Source organism: Sorex araneus, chromosome 2 (genome assembly GCF_027595985.1).
Source record: "Sorex araneus isolate mSorAra2 chromosome 2, mSorAra2.pri, whole genome shotgun sequence".
Classification (NCBI taxonomy): domain Eukaryota; kingdom Metazoa; phylum Chordata; class Mammalia; order Eulipotyphla; family Soricidae; genus Sorex; species Sorex araneus.
The window spans coordinates 49,077,996-49,094,301 of record NC_073303.1 but is presented as its reverse complement, the minus strand read 5'-3'; the positions used below and the strand labels follow the sequence as shown (position 1 = coordinate 49,094,301).

The 16,306-nt window shown below is 42.6% G+C and overlaps 1 protein-coding gene across 9 annotated transcripts in view; it reads left to right on the top strand.

The window, feature by feature from the left end:
* Window positions 1-16,306, top strand: part of AOPEP (aminopeptidase O (putative)) — a 402,612-nt gene that overhangs the window by 124,596 nt on the left and 261,710 nt on the right. For all 9 annotated transcript variants that reach the window (XR_008628432.1, XR_008628433.1, XM_055125012.1 and 6 more), the window contains exon 5: window positions 14,925-15,170. Coding sequence is in view for 7 of the 9 variants with exons in the window: in XM_055125012.1 (XP_054980987.1) it covers window positions 14,925-15,170 (246 nt within the window). In the remaining 2 variants the exon portion in view is untranslated. The remainder of the gene's footprint in view (window positions 1-14,924; window positions 15,171-16,306) is intronic.

Below are 16,306 nucleotides of genomic sequence, written 5' to 3'. Positions count from 1 at the left end.
ATTCCCAGCATCCCATATGATCCCCCAAGCACCACCAGAAGTAATTCCTGAGTGCACGAGCCAGGAGTAACCCCTGTGCATCGCTGGGTGTGACCCAAAAAGCAATAAATAAATAAATAAATAAATAAAACCCTTGTCTTTAAAAAAAATGCTTTTTATAAAGTGTGTCTCACTGTTTGTAAAAAATGACAGTATCATTCCACCGTAATCATTTGGCCCCTCAGCCGACTCTCTGCACCTTGGCGACCTTCATTCTGTGACCAGAATCTTAGGGTTTATCTTTACTGGGTATGGTCTCTTCCTACTTTGTATATACACCTGATCTGAGTGAGATAATCTGGTATTGTCTTTTTCTTTCTGACTCCTCTTAGCATGAAACCCTCCAGTTTCTTGCAGGTTGTTGCAAAGAGATTTCTTTTCTTAGACCCAAGCAGTATTCCACCATGTATTGTATTTATACCACGTCTTTTTTTCTTTCTCTTTTATTGAATCAGTGTGAGATACAGTTACAAAGCTTTCATGTTTGAGTTTTGGTCATATAGTGATGGAACACCCATCCTTCCAACAGTGCACACTCTCCACCACCAAAGTCCCCAGTATCTCCCCCCACCCCCATCCCAACCCTTCCCTTGCCTGTGTGGTAGACAATTTCCACAATACTCTCTACTTTGATTACATTCAATATTTTGACACCAGTCCCACTGTTATTATTTGTAATTTACCCACCATCACTCAAACCTGCTGAAAAGGCAATGCTAGACAATTAATTTTGTGTTGTTTGTCATTAATAGCATAAGATGTCGCACAGCCGTGAGAGTGGCAGCACACTCCTGGAATTCTAAAATTTTAATACTTAGGGTCTGGAGAGATCTCTGCAGTGAGCTGCTCGGTTCCGAGATTCTTTTGTGTGTCTCTGGATCATGGCCGTTAAGAAGCTTAAGCAGCAGCTGGAAGCAGTTGGTGGGCATCATCTGAGTCCTATGGGGGGGGGGTGAGAGGGACTGGCTCCCCCCACATCCCCTGAGGCCTAGTGTTTGTCGTTACTGATCCTGCATCCCTGGGCTTTTCATTGGGTTCTGGAAGATGGTGGCTGCTGGGATTCCTCAGGGGCAGGCGAGGGACAGCACCTTTATGCCACATGTTTATCCACGCACCTGTTATTGGGCATCATGCTGTTTCCGGACCTTGGCTGTTGTGAATAGTGACAATGAACGTAACTGTGCATATATCTTTTGAATTAGTATTTTTGTATTCTTGGGCTTGAATTGCTGCATCAAATAGTAGTTATATTTTTAATTTTTTTGAGAACTCCTCATACTATTTTTCCATAGAGGCTAACCTCATTCCTACCAACAGTGAGGATTCTTACTCTTTCACTTCCTTACAAGCACTTGTTTCTGGACTTTTAAAAAACAGCCATTCTCACTAGTGTGAGGTAATATTTCATTCATGTGTCTGCTGATCATGTGTATGTCTTCTTTGCAGAAGAGTATGGTCAACCCTTTTCTTCACTTTTGACAGTGGGTGCGTTTTGTTGAGTTTTGTGAATTACTTCTATATCTCACTCATTCCATATACTACCCCATTGTCAGAATTATGGTGTGTGAATATTTTCTCTATTTTCAGGATATCTTTCTGTTTTAGAGTTCGGTTTTGTGTGTGTATGTGTGTGTATGTTCAGTGCAGAAGATTTTTAGTTTGATGTAATTATATATTTTTTAAACTTCACTACCAGTGGAGTTGAATCCCAGAAGGCACCATTAAAGTCAATAACATGAAGTGTTTTTGTGTATGTTTTCTGTGACATACCTTATGAATTTGAGTCTAACACCAAGTTTTTAATGCAGTTTGATTTAACTTTAGCACCTGGTATGAAATAGTGGCCCTACTGTGTTATTTTGCATGTCTGACCAGTTTTGTCAGCACCATTTGTTGGGGATGTTTTTCTTTTTCCATTTTATGCCCTTGACTCCCTAAAAGGTAATTATTCATATAATTAAAATAAGAGGGTTTGTTTCTGTGTTCTCAATTCAGTTTCAATAGAGTGTCTGTTTTAATTCAAACAACATACTATTTTGATTACTAGTGATTTATAGTATAACTGAAAGTTGGAGAGCATGATGCCTCTTATTTTTTCCTTAGGATTCATTTGGGCATTTGAGGGTTTTGTGATCCCTTACAGATTTTAATAATGTTTGATCTATTCCTTAAAGAAGATTATGAAGCTGAAAGCAATCCAGAGTTACTATTTGCTTCACAGCCCTTCTTCAAAGTTATGCTCAGAGACTGGTCAATCCCCATGACTAGCGAGAACACCCAACCCATGCAGACATGCCCCACTGTTGCCCACCTGATGACCAAGGCCCACCTGGGCTAATAGAGCCATAGCTATATTTATAGTTTCAAGTTTTGCTTAAGTAGCTGCTTGTCTATTTACAGTTTAAGCTCTATTTATTTAACCAAAGACAATCTTCGTTTCCTCCTCAAACAAAAACCCCTTCTACCTCCATGCAGGGAAAATTGATTGATCAGGCCAGCCTCCCCCCTCCTTGCACCTGCCTCCTCAAGAATAAATATCATGTCCTCACTGAGTCCTTTGAGACAGTATTTTGGTTGACAAAATATGGATGACAAACCCTGAGTTCATCAAATTCTGGGGGAATTTTGATACAGGTTGGGTTAAATCTGTGCAATACTTTGGATTGAGTGGTCACTTTAAATATGAAATATTTCAAATATGATATATTAGATTTTTGTTTGTTTTTGTGTATTTTTTTTACTTCCTCTAATAGTGACTAGTAATGGCTCTAATTAGAGTTTTTTATTTACCTCATTTGTTAAGCAGATACTTGAATAATTTTGATGCAGTTGTAAATGTGACATTTTCTTGCTATTATGTTCTTCTAGTTCAATATGAAAATGCAACAAGCTTGGAGATGTTTTGTTGTTGTTTTGGAGGCCAGACTCACTGCTTGGGGGATTGTGTGGGGCCAGGATCAACCCTCTGGCTCCCAGATGTAAAATATGTGTCCAGGCCCTTTGCAGTCTCTCCAACTCTGTTTTGGTTTTGTGTCCTGTCAGTTTACTCTATTGGTTTATTATATAACTATATTTTGGTGGGATCTTATAAATATATTATCATGTCTTCTACAAGTAGTGCTAGTTTAACTTCTTTTTTCATTCCTTTTTCTTGCTAAATTGCTGTGGCTAGGACTTCCAGTATTTTCCCCCCCTCCCGTGGTAAAATAATTTTTTTAAATAATGTAGGAGTACTGCTATTTGTTCAGCCATTGATTAAGCTGATTGAATTGGGCTTGAACTCCGAATTACTTTTATTTTTTAATTGTATTATCGTGAGATAGAGTTACAAAGCTTTCATGTTTGAGATTAGCCCTACAATGATGGAACACCTATCCCTCCACCAGAGCACATTTTCCACCACCCACATCCCAGTCCTCACCCTGCCTCTATGGCAGACAATTTCCCTAATACTCTCTCTCTCTCTCTCTCTCTCTCTCTCTCTCATTTTGGGCATTGTGTTTTGCTCAAAATTTCCCACCACCATTCAAGCCTACCTGCCAGGGGCAGACATTAGATAATTAATTTATTTTCCATTGCTCATTTTGAATACCCTGAGAGCTTGCACGACAGTGATTATAAATGTAAATTTCTAGATTGTAAGTGGTTGGGTTCCAGAGACATCTCTGGATAGCACTAATCCATTTTGGGATTCAGTTGGGCGTCTCTGGGCCAGGGCTGTTGGTGTGCTAAGATGGCACCTGGAGGCAAATTGTGGGCAACAGCCAGTCTGCTGGGCGGGCAGGGACCTGGGGAGGGGCAGCCTGGGTCCTCTGCCACCATGCCTGGAGATTTAGTCCTGAACCCGCATACCTGGGTCTGCTTGTGGAAGCTCTTGGTCACCGGGATTCCATCTGGAGTCAGTGGGGAGACTGCACCTGCTCCGTCTGGGGTGCTCCGGTGATATTGGCTTGATATGGGGCCTGAGAGATCTCTGGCGCAGTGGTGTCTTCCGGGACCTGCTGCTCTGTCTTTGGGTCAGGGCTATTGGGCGCTAAGATCCACATTACAAAATTTTCAGATTATATCTTGGTGAGGTCCGTCCTGAGATGGTGGAGTCAGGCTGGGGGTATGGTGGCGATTTTGGATTGTGGAAGCAAGTGGCTGCTGGAGGCTCTGCTTGGGCAGGCACAGGCCAACCTGCCCCCCTCCAGTTTATCCCAGTCCGGTCAGCCGTGCACAGGTCTGAGCTTTTCTGTGGCTTTTGATCTCTTTCGAGATATATTTAGGGGTCTCTGAAGCAAGGCCAGCAGTAGCGTTTACAGGGTGGCACTGGAGTTGGTTCGTGAGGGTGACTGCCAGTCCTTCCAGGTGTATTGGGAAGTGGGGGAGGTAGCCCACCCCAACTCTGAGAAAGCCTGGAGATTTCAGTCACAAAACCCACATGCCAGAATTTTCCTCAGATTATATCAGATTATATACTGTCCGTCCTGAGACAGTAGAGTCAGGTCGAAGATATGGCAGCGATTTTGGATTGTGGAAGCAAGCTGCTGCTGGGGGCTCTGTTTGGGCGGGCCACCAGGCTAATCTGCCCCCCTCTTATTTGCCCCAGGCATGTATGGGTCTGAAATTAACTGTGGCTTTTGATCTCTTCTGAGATTTATCTATGGGTCTCTGAGATAAGGCCAATAAATGAGCTTGTATAGCTGAGCCAGAGGTGGTTTGTGGGCATGGCTCCCACATACCTCACTTTTGGCTGTTTCATTTTTGGTAAACTTGGTCCCAAGGTTTTGGGGTCTGGCCATAGGCACAGCAGCAATTTTGGGGTACCTGGAAGTCTGAAGGCACCAAGAGGCTGCTGATGCACTCGCCCCACGGGTACTGGTTGACCTGCTGGCACCACCATCTCCCCTAGGACTTCCAGTATTGTGTTGAAAAGGATTGGTGAGAGTGCCTGTTCTTGGCTTGTACCTCATCTTCGAAGAAAAGCTTTCAGTTTTCTCCTTTGAGTCTGATGTTAGATGTGGTTTTGTTGTATGTGGCCTTTCCTATGTTGAGACGCTTTTTTTTTTTTTAATTGAATCACCATGTGGAAAGTTACAAAGCTTTCAGGCTTAAGTCTCAGTTATATAATGCTCGAACAACCATCCCTTCACAGTGCACATATTCCACCACCAAAAAAATAAAAAACCCAGTATACCTCCCACCCACCCCCCATGCCCCCCTGCCCCACTCCCCACCTGTGTAGCTGATAAATTTCACTTTACTTTCTCTTTACTTTGGTTACATTCAATATTTCAACAAAAACTCACTATTATTGTTTGGAGTTTCCCCCCCAGAATCAGGCCTGCTGAAAAGGAAGCATTTGATAATTTCTTTTCCATTGCTGAGAATGAAGAGATACGAGGTCAGGGTCGCGCGGTTTTGGATTTCTGTATTTTAGTAATTTAGTAACTAAGTCCAGGGAAATCACTGCCAGAAATTGCATCATTGCAAGCTCGTACCTCTCATTAGTGGTCCTCATAAGGTGGCGGTCGCCACCCATGCCCCCCGACAAGGAAAAGGGGAGAGAGAAAAACCTTTCCCCTCCTGGGGCGGCATGGGGCCGCAGCTTAGTTCCCAGTCTAGAGGCATTTCTGTAAGAAGCTGCTGGTACCAAAAGTAGTTTAGATGGCCTCTGGAATCATGCTCGTTCAGCAGCAGAGAGGCCTCACCTGTGCGGCCGCCGGGGTCATATCTCTGCGGAGAGCGACGAGACACTTTTTATCATGAGTGGTTGTCGAATATTTTCAAAAAGTTTCTCTGTGTCTGTTGTTATGATCAATTGATTTTATCTTTTATTTTGTTAATGTTATGTTCATGTACATCCTTTTATACCAAGAACATATATATTTAGTTATAATACTATCCTTTTATTAAAAAAAATATATTGAATCACAGTGAGATACACACTTACAAGGTTTTTCATGTTTGGGTTTTAGTCCTATAATGTTTCCAACACCCGTCTCTTCACCAGTGTACAGACCCCAGTTTCCCTGCTCTCCTCTGCTCTACCTCGCCTGCCTCTGTGGCAGGTAGTGTTCTTCCCTCTCTCTCTCTTTCTCTCCCTCTCTCTCCCTATCTCTCTCTCTCCCTTTCTCTCTCTCTCTCCCTTCCCCCCCCTCTCTTTCTCTCTCAGGCATTATGGTTGGCAGTGCAGATACTTAGAGGTTATCATGTATATCCTTTTACCATTTTTCAACACTCAGTTCTTGTCCAGAGTGATCATTTGATACTGTATCACTGTATCACTGTCATCCCTTTGCTCATCAGTTTGCTCGAGTGGGCACCAGTAATGTCTCCATTGTGAGACATTATGTCTCCATTGTTGTTACTGTCTTGGGCATATCAGATACACCACAAGTAGCTTGCCAGGCTCTGCCGTGCGGGTGAGATGATCTTGGTAGCTTGTTGGGCTCTCTGAGAGGGATGGAGGAATCGAACCTGGGTCAGCCATGTGCAAGGCAAACACCCTATCTGCTGTGCTTTCATTTCAGTGCCATTTGATACTTTTTTTTTGCTTTTTGGGTCACACCCAGCAATGCTCAGAGTTACTTCTGGCTCTGCACTCAGGAATTACTCCTGGCGGTGCTGGGGGGACCATATGGGATGCTGGGGATTGAACTCGGGTCTGGTGCATGCAAGGCAAATACCCTACCTGCTGTACTCTCTCTCCGGCCCCTGGTAACTATCCTTTTAATATAGTCTTGAATTTGTATTGCTAAGGTTTTCTTTCTTTCTGTTTTTACTGGAGTATCAGGCTGTACAGTACTGTCATGCACATATCATTCCAGCATCACACCCATCATCAGATTGCTCACTTCCCCCCACCAGTGCTCCAAGGGCCCCACCCAGTGTCTCTCCCACAACTTTCTAGTTCTGTTGCTTTTGGTCACTTGTTGCTGTCCTACTATGCATCTTCATGTCCTAAATTAGGAGATCATTCTGTATCTGTCCCTTTCCTTCTGCCTGACCCCACTCAGCAAAGTACCTCTAGTTCTATTAAAAGAGTATCAAATTCCATGGTTGCATCTTTTACTAAGACTTTGATGATGCTGAATTCTCAAAAAAGCAAACAAACAAACAAAAAAACCCAGTACTCTCTTTTCCATACTTTCAGGGCTCATTGTTTCTTTGAGGGAGTGTCCACTTGAATCATATATTCCCGAGGAAGACTAGGGACAAGCAGAGAAATGTGATATTCTGGAGATATGTGATGAGGTAGCAGCTAGCAGCCTTGCCTCTGTGTTCTCCCTGCTTTCAAAAAGCAAGTTTTTTCCACACTAGTCTTTGTGAAGAGAGCAGGAGACAGCCAAATCAGATGGGGATTCTGGGCAGAGATGGTAGCTAAAGTTCCAGAGGAGTTTTGGGAAGGGGTAAATGTAGTTTCCCTCATGTCCTTCTGTGTTCAAAACTAATTGTGACTTACACAGAAGAGCCAGGTAAATATTTTATTGATGACAGGAGCTGGACTTAGGGAATACTCGAGTGCACAGTCTCAGTTGTCTTTCTTACACTTCCAAATCAGACATATTTGCTCTCCCAGTTGCCAGCCAGTGCTGGCTTCTCAACACACATGCATAAAGTCACACGCAGATTTAAACGAGAAAGACCAGGGCAACCAAGCTGGTCAATATGAGCCCTGGAAAGAGTCAGGGGTCCCCTCCAGGGAGGCCCCTGTGTGGAAATGCCAGGCCAGTGGAATGGCACCCTTTCCATAGTATGCCTTCTGTGCCAAACATGCTGTGGTTAGGTTTTCCCTTCCTTTATCACTGTGCTTGTTCATCAGAAATGTACTGCTGGTAAGATAGCTTATGTTTGCTTACTCCTTCAATGGCTGCATGCTTATTTTTTTGTAATTTTGATTTTTTTTTTGAGACACCCTTAGGTGGAGTTCCACAGCTGACCATTTCGGTCATACAGTGTTCCAATACCTGTCCATGCTTCTTTACATGCTTCTTTTTAGTCATTACAGAGTAGCATTGTTTTTATCTCCTAAATTTTGGCTCTACATTGTGTTCACAGACAAAGGTTCTCTGAGTGCCAATTGTGGTGGTGTTTTTTGTTATAGTCACATCTGGTCCCCCTGCCTTCCCCACCCCCCCTTCTATATCAAAGTTTAAGACCACCAGTTGGAGTCACACAATGATACTTTTACAGGGGCCTTAAAGTGTTCATCTGGGTCCCAGAGATTTGACCAGATTATTGGTCACTGAACTTTTGATCACTGTTATTGTGGGCTAACTTATGGGAAGAGCAATCCTTCTTTGAGCATGTTCTAGCCTGTCTGGGTATTTTAGTGAATAGGTTAGTTATAAGGCACTTAAGAACTCTGTTAAAAGGTTATTATTTTTATTTTTCCACTAGTATAAACTTCTCCAGCCATAGGAGAATCTTTGTATAAGGCCTAACCTTTGGAAGTTTTTGTCTTAGAGCATTGTCTTGCTTGTCACAACTTATGTTTAAGCATGACATGGAAACTTGGATACAGTCCAGAGAACTCCAATAAACATGATTAAAAGCATGAAGAATAGGCATCACAAGAAAGAAGAAAAGTCTTTGTGGTTATTCAACCTAGAGAAGGGCAGACTTGGTGAGGGATGATGTGGTGCCTTGCACATACTGGAGGATGAGGCCCTGTCTCTATCTCTTCAAAGGTATAGAAAAGAAATTTTTTTTGTTTTTTTTGGGGGGGTCACACCCGGCGATGCACAGGGGTTACTCCTGGCTCTTCACTCAGGAATTACCCCTGGCGGTGCTCGGGGGACCATATGGGATGCTGGGATTAGAATCCGGGTCGGCCGCGTGCAAGGCAAACGCCCTACCCACTGTACTATCGCTCCAGCCCCGGTATAGAAAAGAAATTATATGTATAAATAATAGAGGAAAAGGCCAATTTCAACATACCCCTCTTCTTTAATCTCATTGACTTGATTTGATTCTTTAGTCTGTGATCAACATGTACTTTTGTTGTCTTTAATGCCGCCATGTCATTTTTATTTGTCATATACTGATTGCCCTAGGAAAATAACCTGACTACACCCCAAAGGGTCAGGGCTGTGGATCAGTGGTAGAGCTCATGAATGTAATGCCCTGAGTTTGATGCTATCCATTGAGTTTAAAAAAAAAAAAAAGAGGACCAGAGAGATGCTGCAGAGGTTAAGGCACTTGGTTTGAACATGATCAACCATGGTTGGATCCATGATACAATGTTGTGATTAGCCGAGCACCACGAGGAGTGATCCCTCAGCACAGAGCCAGGAGTGAGCACCACCAGGTGTGACCAGAAAAAAATGAAAAAAAACAAAAGCCAACATACTTCACCTTGTTCTTGGACACTCCTGTGTTATCATCACGTATATTTATACTGAAACTATAGTAAGCATTACTTTGGGAGCATTGTAAACACTTGTGACTTTTATAGCAACTAAGCATCTACTCTGATAGCTAAGATATGCTAATTCTATTTTGTAAACATTTCACTGTTACTGAATTTAGAAATTTTAATATTTTTCTCCAAGCAAAACTGTAAACTTCTCAAAGATAGGGTCAGAGATATATTTATTTGTGTGTACTCTAACATAATGCAGGTTGCCTTATATAAACCAAGAACAGAGGAAATAGTGACAAAATTAACAGGTTGATCCAAGCGAGGGGTTGTGAAAATATGATGTGCATACCCAAGAGAGAATTTCTCTAGAAGTTCAACTGTATGAGAGAAACATTTATGTCTGTTTCAATACAGCCTTGTCTTAAAATAAGATTAAAGAACCTCTTGAGGCAATTTTTAGTATTGTGATTCTTATTCCTTGGGAATATCTTCTGTAAAATAATCTTATTAGAGAAAGTCATGGTTTGATATTGCTTTACCAGTTCTTCTCATTCATGGCAACATTGAAACAGTACCAACAAGGGGCTACAGGAACCAGAGAACCACGAAGCTGATGAACTCAACTTAAAGAAAACCCTCCTGGGTACCAGATTCACTCAAGAAGATCCATGAAATTAATGGGAAAGGAAGTTCAGGAGGAAGGAGACTATACTAATTTACAACATGTTAAAAACATAGTTTTTAATTTCTAAGAATGTTTTCTGGGTAAATTTATATAATTTATTTCTTGTTTGTTTTCAGACCATTCCTTGTGGTGCTCAGGAGTTACTCCTGGTGATGTTCAGGGGAACCAAATGTGGTATTGGGAGTTGAACTGGGGTTAGTCCCATGCTGTGAGACAAGCATCTAAACCAGTGAGTTGGAGAGAAAATGAGAAGAAATTAAAATATTTCTGAAAACAAATCAGAATGAAGACACAAGTTACCAGAACATATAGGACACAGCAAAAGCAGTGTTAAGGAGGAATTTCATAACAACATGCAAGTGTTCTTTAAGAAGCTAGAAAGGACCCAGATAAATAACCTAACAACACAGCTCAGTCAGTGTGTTAAAGACTAACAACGAGAATCCAAAGAAAGCAGAAGGAAAGAAATAGAAGAACTTTTAGAGAAGAAATGAATGAAATGAAAACTGAAAAAAAGAAACAAACCAAAACACCAAACCCCTTTAAAGATCAAAGAAAACAAGAGCAGGTTCTTTGAAAGAATAAGAAAGATTGGGGAGTGGGCAGGGAAGAGAAAATTCTAATAAACTGAATTAGAAATGAAAGGAGGTCTTCACAACAGATAGCACAGAAATTCAAAAGATCATCAGGGATCACTATGAAAATCTTTGTGCTACAAAACTAAGCACCTAGAAGATGTGGATAAATTTTGATAGTCTTTATAGTCTTCCAAAGTTGAAACAAGAGGAAACAGACCACCTAAAGAGATTAGTAACTATCACGGAAATTGAAATTAATCGAAAAGAACAAAAATAACCAGTGCTGGTGTGGAGGAAACGGAACTCTTACCCACTGCTGGTGGGAATGTCAATTGGTCCAACATTTTGTGAATATAATATGTTAAAATTCACACTAATGAGATAGCGTATTACCTACCTTGATAGAGCTCTTCATGTCTAGAGATAATTCGCTCACTTTTTTAAACAGTTTTTCAATTTATATTTGGGTACCTCAAATTATGTACTCATAAGTTTTTTAAAATGTAGGGGTACTGCTATTTATTCAGCCATTGATTAAGCTGATTGAATTGAGCATGAACTCCACATTAATTTTTTTTATTATTTTAAAAACTTTTAAAATTGAATATCCGTGAGATAGACCATTACAAAGCTGTTTATAATTGGGTTTCAGTCATACAGTGATCCAGCATCTATCCCTCCACCATTGTACATTTCCCACCACCAATGTTCCCTGTTTCCCCACCACCATACCCCAACACCCCCACTCACCCTCAGCCCACCCGAGCTTCTCTCTATGGGAGGCACTCTCCTTCTTGCTCTCTCTCTCCTTTTCCTTTTGTGCATTATAGTTTACAATACAGGTGCCAAGAGGTCATGGTGTTTGTTCAGGGCATTCAGTTTTTTTTATTGGGAGGGTAAGGCTGGAATAGCTTTTCAACAGGGTGGCAGCATTGGGGTGTGGATGTGACTGCCAAGGCTTCCGGAAGTACAAGGAGGTGGGGGGAGGTAGCCCATCCTGACCCCGAGAAAGCCTGGAGATTTCAGTCACAAAACCTGCACGCCCAAATTTTCAGCAGGTTATATCTTGGTGAGGTTTGTCCTGAGACAGTGTCAGACCGGGGGTGTGTCAGGCCAGGGGTATGGCGGCGATTTTGGACTGTAGAAGCAAGTGACTGCCAGGCGGGCACCAGACTAGCCCACCCCTCTCAGATTTCCCTTAGTCTCTTCAGCCATGCACAGGTTCCAGAAAACTGCAGCTTGTGATCTCTTGTAAGATTTATTTATGGGTGTCTGAAGCAAGGCTTCAGACATGGTGAAGGCTTCAGAACTCTTCACCATGTAGAGCTGACATGGTGGTGATGGAGTTGCTTCATAGGGGTGACTGCCAGTGTTTCCAGAAGTACTGGGAAGTAAGGGGAGGTAGCCTGCTCCAACTCTGAGAAAGCCTGGAAATTTTAGTCACAAAACCCTCATACCTGAATTTTCAGCAGATTATATTTTGGTGGGGTTCATCCTGAGATGGTGGAGTCAGGCTGGGGATATGGCGGCAATTTTGGAATGTGGGAACAAGTGGCTGTTGGGGGCTCTGCTTGGGTGGGCCCCTGGCTAGCCCATCCTCCTCTGATTTACCTCAGTCTGTTCAGCTATTTAAGAGCCAAGATTAACTGCAGCTTTTGATCTCTTTCGAGATTTATGGGTCTCTGAAATAAGGCCAATTAATGAGCTTGTATAGCTCCCATCTACCTAACCTTTGACCATTTAATTTCTTGGTAAACTTGGCCCAAGGTTGTTGGGTCCGGCCAAAGGCACAGCGGCAGTTTTGGGGTGTCAGGAAGCCTGAAGGCAAAGTCAAGCTGCTGATACACTCACCCCGCCGGTACAGGTTGACCTGCTGGCGGCACCATACCCCCAGCTTCTGAGGTTGTTTTTTTTTTTTTTCTTTTTTTGGGTCACACCTGGCAATGCACAGGGGTTACTCCTGGCTCTGCACTCAGGAATTACCCCTGGCCGTGCTCAGGGGACCATATGGGATGCTGGGATTTGAACCCGGGTCGGCTGCGTGCAAGGCAAACGCCCTACCCGCTGTGCTATCTCTCCAGCCCCTTCTGAGGTTTTTGACTGAAAGACAGAGACTTTCTGGATAATGTGCTTCTTGTTAGGACTATGGACTGTGGACTTTTTGCAAAATTCCTTTGATTTGTAGAATTTAAACTTATGCCTCAATTGTTGGTATACTTTTTAGAACACGGAATTAAAAATTTTAATGAAGTGCTGTGATTTACAAAGTTGTTCATAATAGAGTTGTTACAGGTATACAGTGTGCCAACACTAATCCCTCCACAGTGTCTCTTCCCTCCTCCAGTGTTTCCCCTTTGGCAGACATAGAGCAAATTTGTTTCATATTTTCTGCTCCAAAAACTTAAAGGAATGGAATTACCAGAAAATAAATAAAAAAAATCCAACTTGTGATGATTGATTCCTGAGTGATTTTAACCAATATAAATAAGACTATAGTTACTCGTAATTGAAAATACAAACCCCTTAGCAAACTAGGAGTAAACATATGCTTCTTAATGTGATAGAGGGCAACCATATACACCATGAGTGAATGCCATACTCACTGCCACATGTTTGGGAAGTTTGTCCTGTCCTTTAGAAAAGTACTTTTAACACTTCTTGCAAATTGATTATAACGCTAAGAATTCCCTAAAGTGTTGCTTGTTCATGAAACTCTGTATCATTCTCTCTGGATGATAATTTAACAGGATAGAATATTCTTGGTGAAGTACTCAATTTTGTTGAGTTTGTGTATTATATTCCTCCACACTCTTCTTTTGTTTGTTGTTGTTGTTTTGCTTTTTGGGTCACCACTGTGATGCTCTGAGGTTATTCCTGGCTCTGTACTCAGGAATTACTCCTGCAGTGCTTGTGGAGTAAAAGTCACCCCTCGTGACTTTGAATAGATGCAGCAGCACAAAGTCACAAAATCACCCCTTGTGACTTTGAATGGATGCAGCAGCACAGCACTGTCATGAGATAAATACTGCATGCAGCCTGTTCAGTTAGCTGTGTACCCATAGGTGTCTTTAACTGCTTGCTTCAAGAAGCATGGTTATCTAGGGACATAGACAAGAGTTCAATTCTCTTGTCTTGTATACAATTCTCTTGTATTCTTCTTGTCATCTTACTGAGGCAGAAAGTTCTGTGGATCCACCTGCTTTTCTTAACCTCAGTGGTGGTAGACATCTTTGTTGCTAGAAACGGTTTTCTGTGCCAAGCTGGTAAAAAAAATGTAGGTAACCTAGGTTACTTTAGGTGAAAAAGCCTAAACTCCGTAGCAGAGTGGGCTTTCAGAGCCCTCACTGTAGGTGGACCAAGGGTACTTCAGAAATCAGAAAGGAATCATGTTGCACTCTGCCCAGATTGGGACATGCTCACATTCTATGGCTTTCAGCATTTACTGTAATTCTAATAAGCACTTTAGTTAGAATTATAACTTACAAATTAAAATTAAGGGGTAGGTGAGGGAGGGGAAGATAAATAAAATTAAAGGGGCTTTCCATTGTGTTTGTTAGAGTTCCCTTTGATGTAGATTTCTTTGGGTAGAAAAGTTCTCTTGAGGATTATGAGTCAGACTCTGGAATTATTTTTAGCTTCGCCCTTTGATGAAATAACTGGCAGTGGTCAGGTGGTTTGGCCTGGGCTTGGATCTGTCTCTTTCAAGAACGGATTAGGGGACTGGGGAGATGGCACTAATTGGTGCAGTACCTGCCTGGCATGTTCGAGACCCTGAGTTCCATCCCATGTGCTTCATGTACCCTCATCCCACCCAAAACTTAGTGAGGAGTGCCCCCATCCTACACCTCACCAGCACCATTCAGCTGTTATCTTAATTTTACTATTTCAAATGTAAAAGATCGATTCAGTTTAATTTCCCAGCCCCTGAACATGGGCTGGGAAACACATCATCCAAACTTCATCTGCATTTCTTAATAGCTTTTTATGCCCTTGGGACGGACACCTGGATTATTTTTCAGTGAGATGGATTGTGCCCTCTTGAAAAGTTGAAACCTGTATTGTCATTTGGTTTATTGTTCTGCCTGAGTCCACATCTTTTATTCTAAGAAATTCCAGAATGGGATCTTTAAGCTGCCGGTCAGTCTTGACCAGCAATTTTCCACTGCCACTCAGAAAAGCCAGGGCCCCAGCGAAGGGCTTTGAGGGCCGTGAGAGAACTCACCTCGGTAGCAAGAATGAAATTTGCGCACCCATTGATGTTGTGTTGTTCCAGGTGCACGGACACTTGTGCTCATGCGGACTACCCCTGCCGCTTCCAGAGCGCGCCAGCTGCCGCCGAGGAGATCATTCCATACCGGCTCTTCGCCCCGGCGCACCTCAAGGGAGCCTGCCAGAAGACCCTCCTGCCGCTCATCCCTCTCTGCTTGTCGTCGGCACACTCTGTCCTGGGGACACACCCCTTCTCCAGGCTGGACGTGCTCATTGTCCCCGCCAACTTTCCAAGTCTGGGCATGGCCAGGTATGCTGTTGGTTACGGCTGGGAGAACTGTCCTTGGAATTCTCTGACTGCTTGCACCCCCACCTGTCAGAGCAGCCGTTTGGCCAAAGTGCAAGGCCACTTGTCCCGGCGTGAGGGACAGCGTGTGCCTGGACTGTGGTGTGCAGGAGTCTTTGGATGTCGTGGCTTCATTTAACTTCCTGGGAAATAAAACGCTCACATAATTGTCAGGGCTTCGAATACAGAATTTCCCAAAGTGATAGATGTCGGAGAGGGGCTGATCAGTGGCTCTGCATCTGGGTAGGTGGAGAGAGCATAATGCTGATGAGCTCAAAGTCCCGTCTCGAGGCAGAGTGACACAGCTTGGTCCTAAAGCTGACCAGCTGTCCCATCCATTCTCACCATTGGTCACAAGGGCAGGAACTCAATAGAGCCTGTGTCAGACTGACCATGGTTGGATCAGTGTAAATCCATCATCACTACTGGAAAAAAGCTCAAAGCAGGTGGCAGAGTGGGAGTGGAGAGGGAGGCACTTGTCTTGCTGCTATTTTAAAAATAGTAAGTGCATTATTTTCACTGTAGTCTTAGCATAGTTCCCATGGATAAGACTTGCAGAGTATACAGTTCCCTATATATTACTTATACTTAAAAATTTGCTAATTGGTGTCAGCATTTATTGAGTAACAGCATTGAATTCAGCTGAAATGTTTTTATTTGGTCAAGTACTTGGGTTTTACTTGGTTATATTTTTATTTGAAAATCTTAATCATTAACAGCAAATATGCATGACTGAGGATGGTGAGGGCGGAGGGAAACTCATCAGAATATGTGACATTAAGTTTCTCCTTGTTAGTCAAGAAAATTCCTGCCATCAATTAATTTCCATGCTTTTGAACAGCTGTCATTGTGGTGTTTTCCCCTGAAAATTGCACACATTCTTAGTAAAACCCGCAAGTAGAAAAGAACTGACCAGAGCATTTGCTTTTGATCTTTACTGCATGTGTCTACTTTTTAAAAGCTGGCTTGCTAGTCTTCATCCTTGAGGAGGTCTGAGAAAGTCATTTAGATTGATTTTCAGCCTATATTTATGAAGATAATGGGAATGCTGAAACCAGGATAATTATATATATTTGGTTGTCTATATATAGAATTTGCCT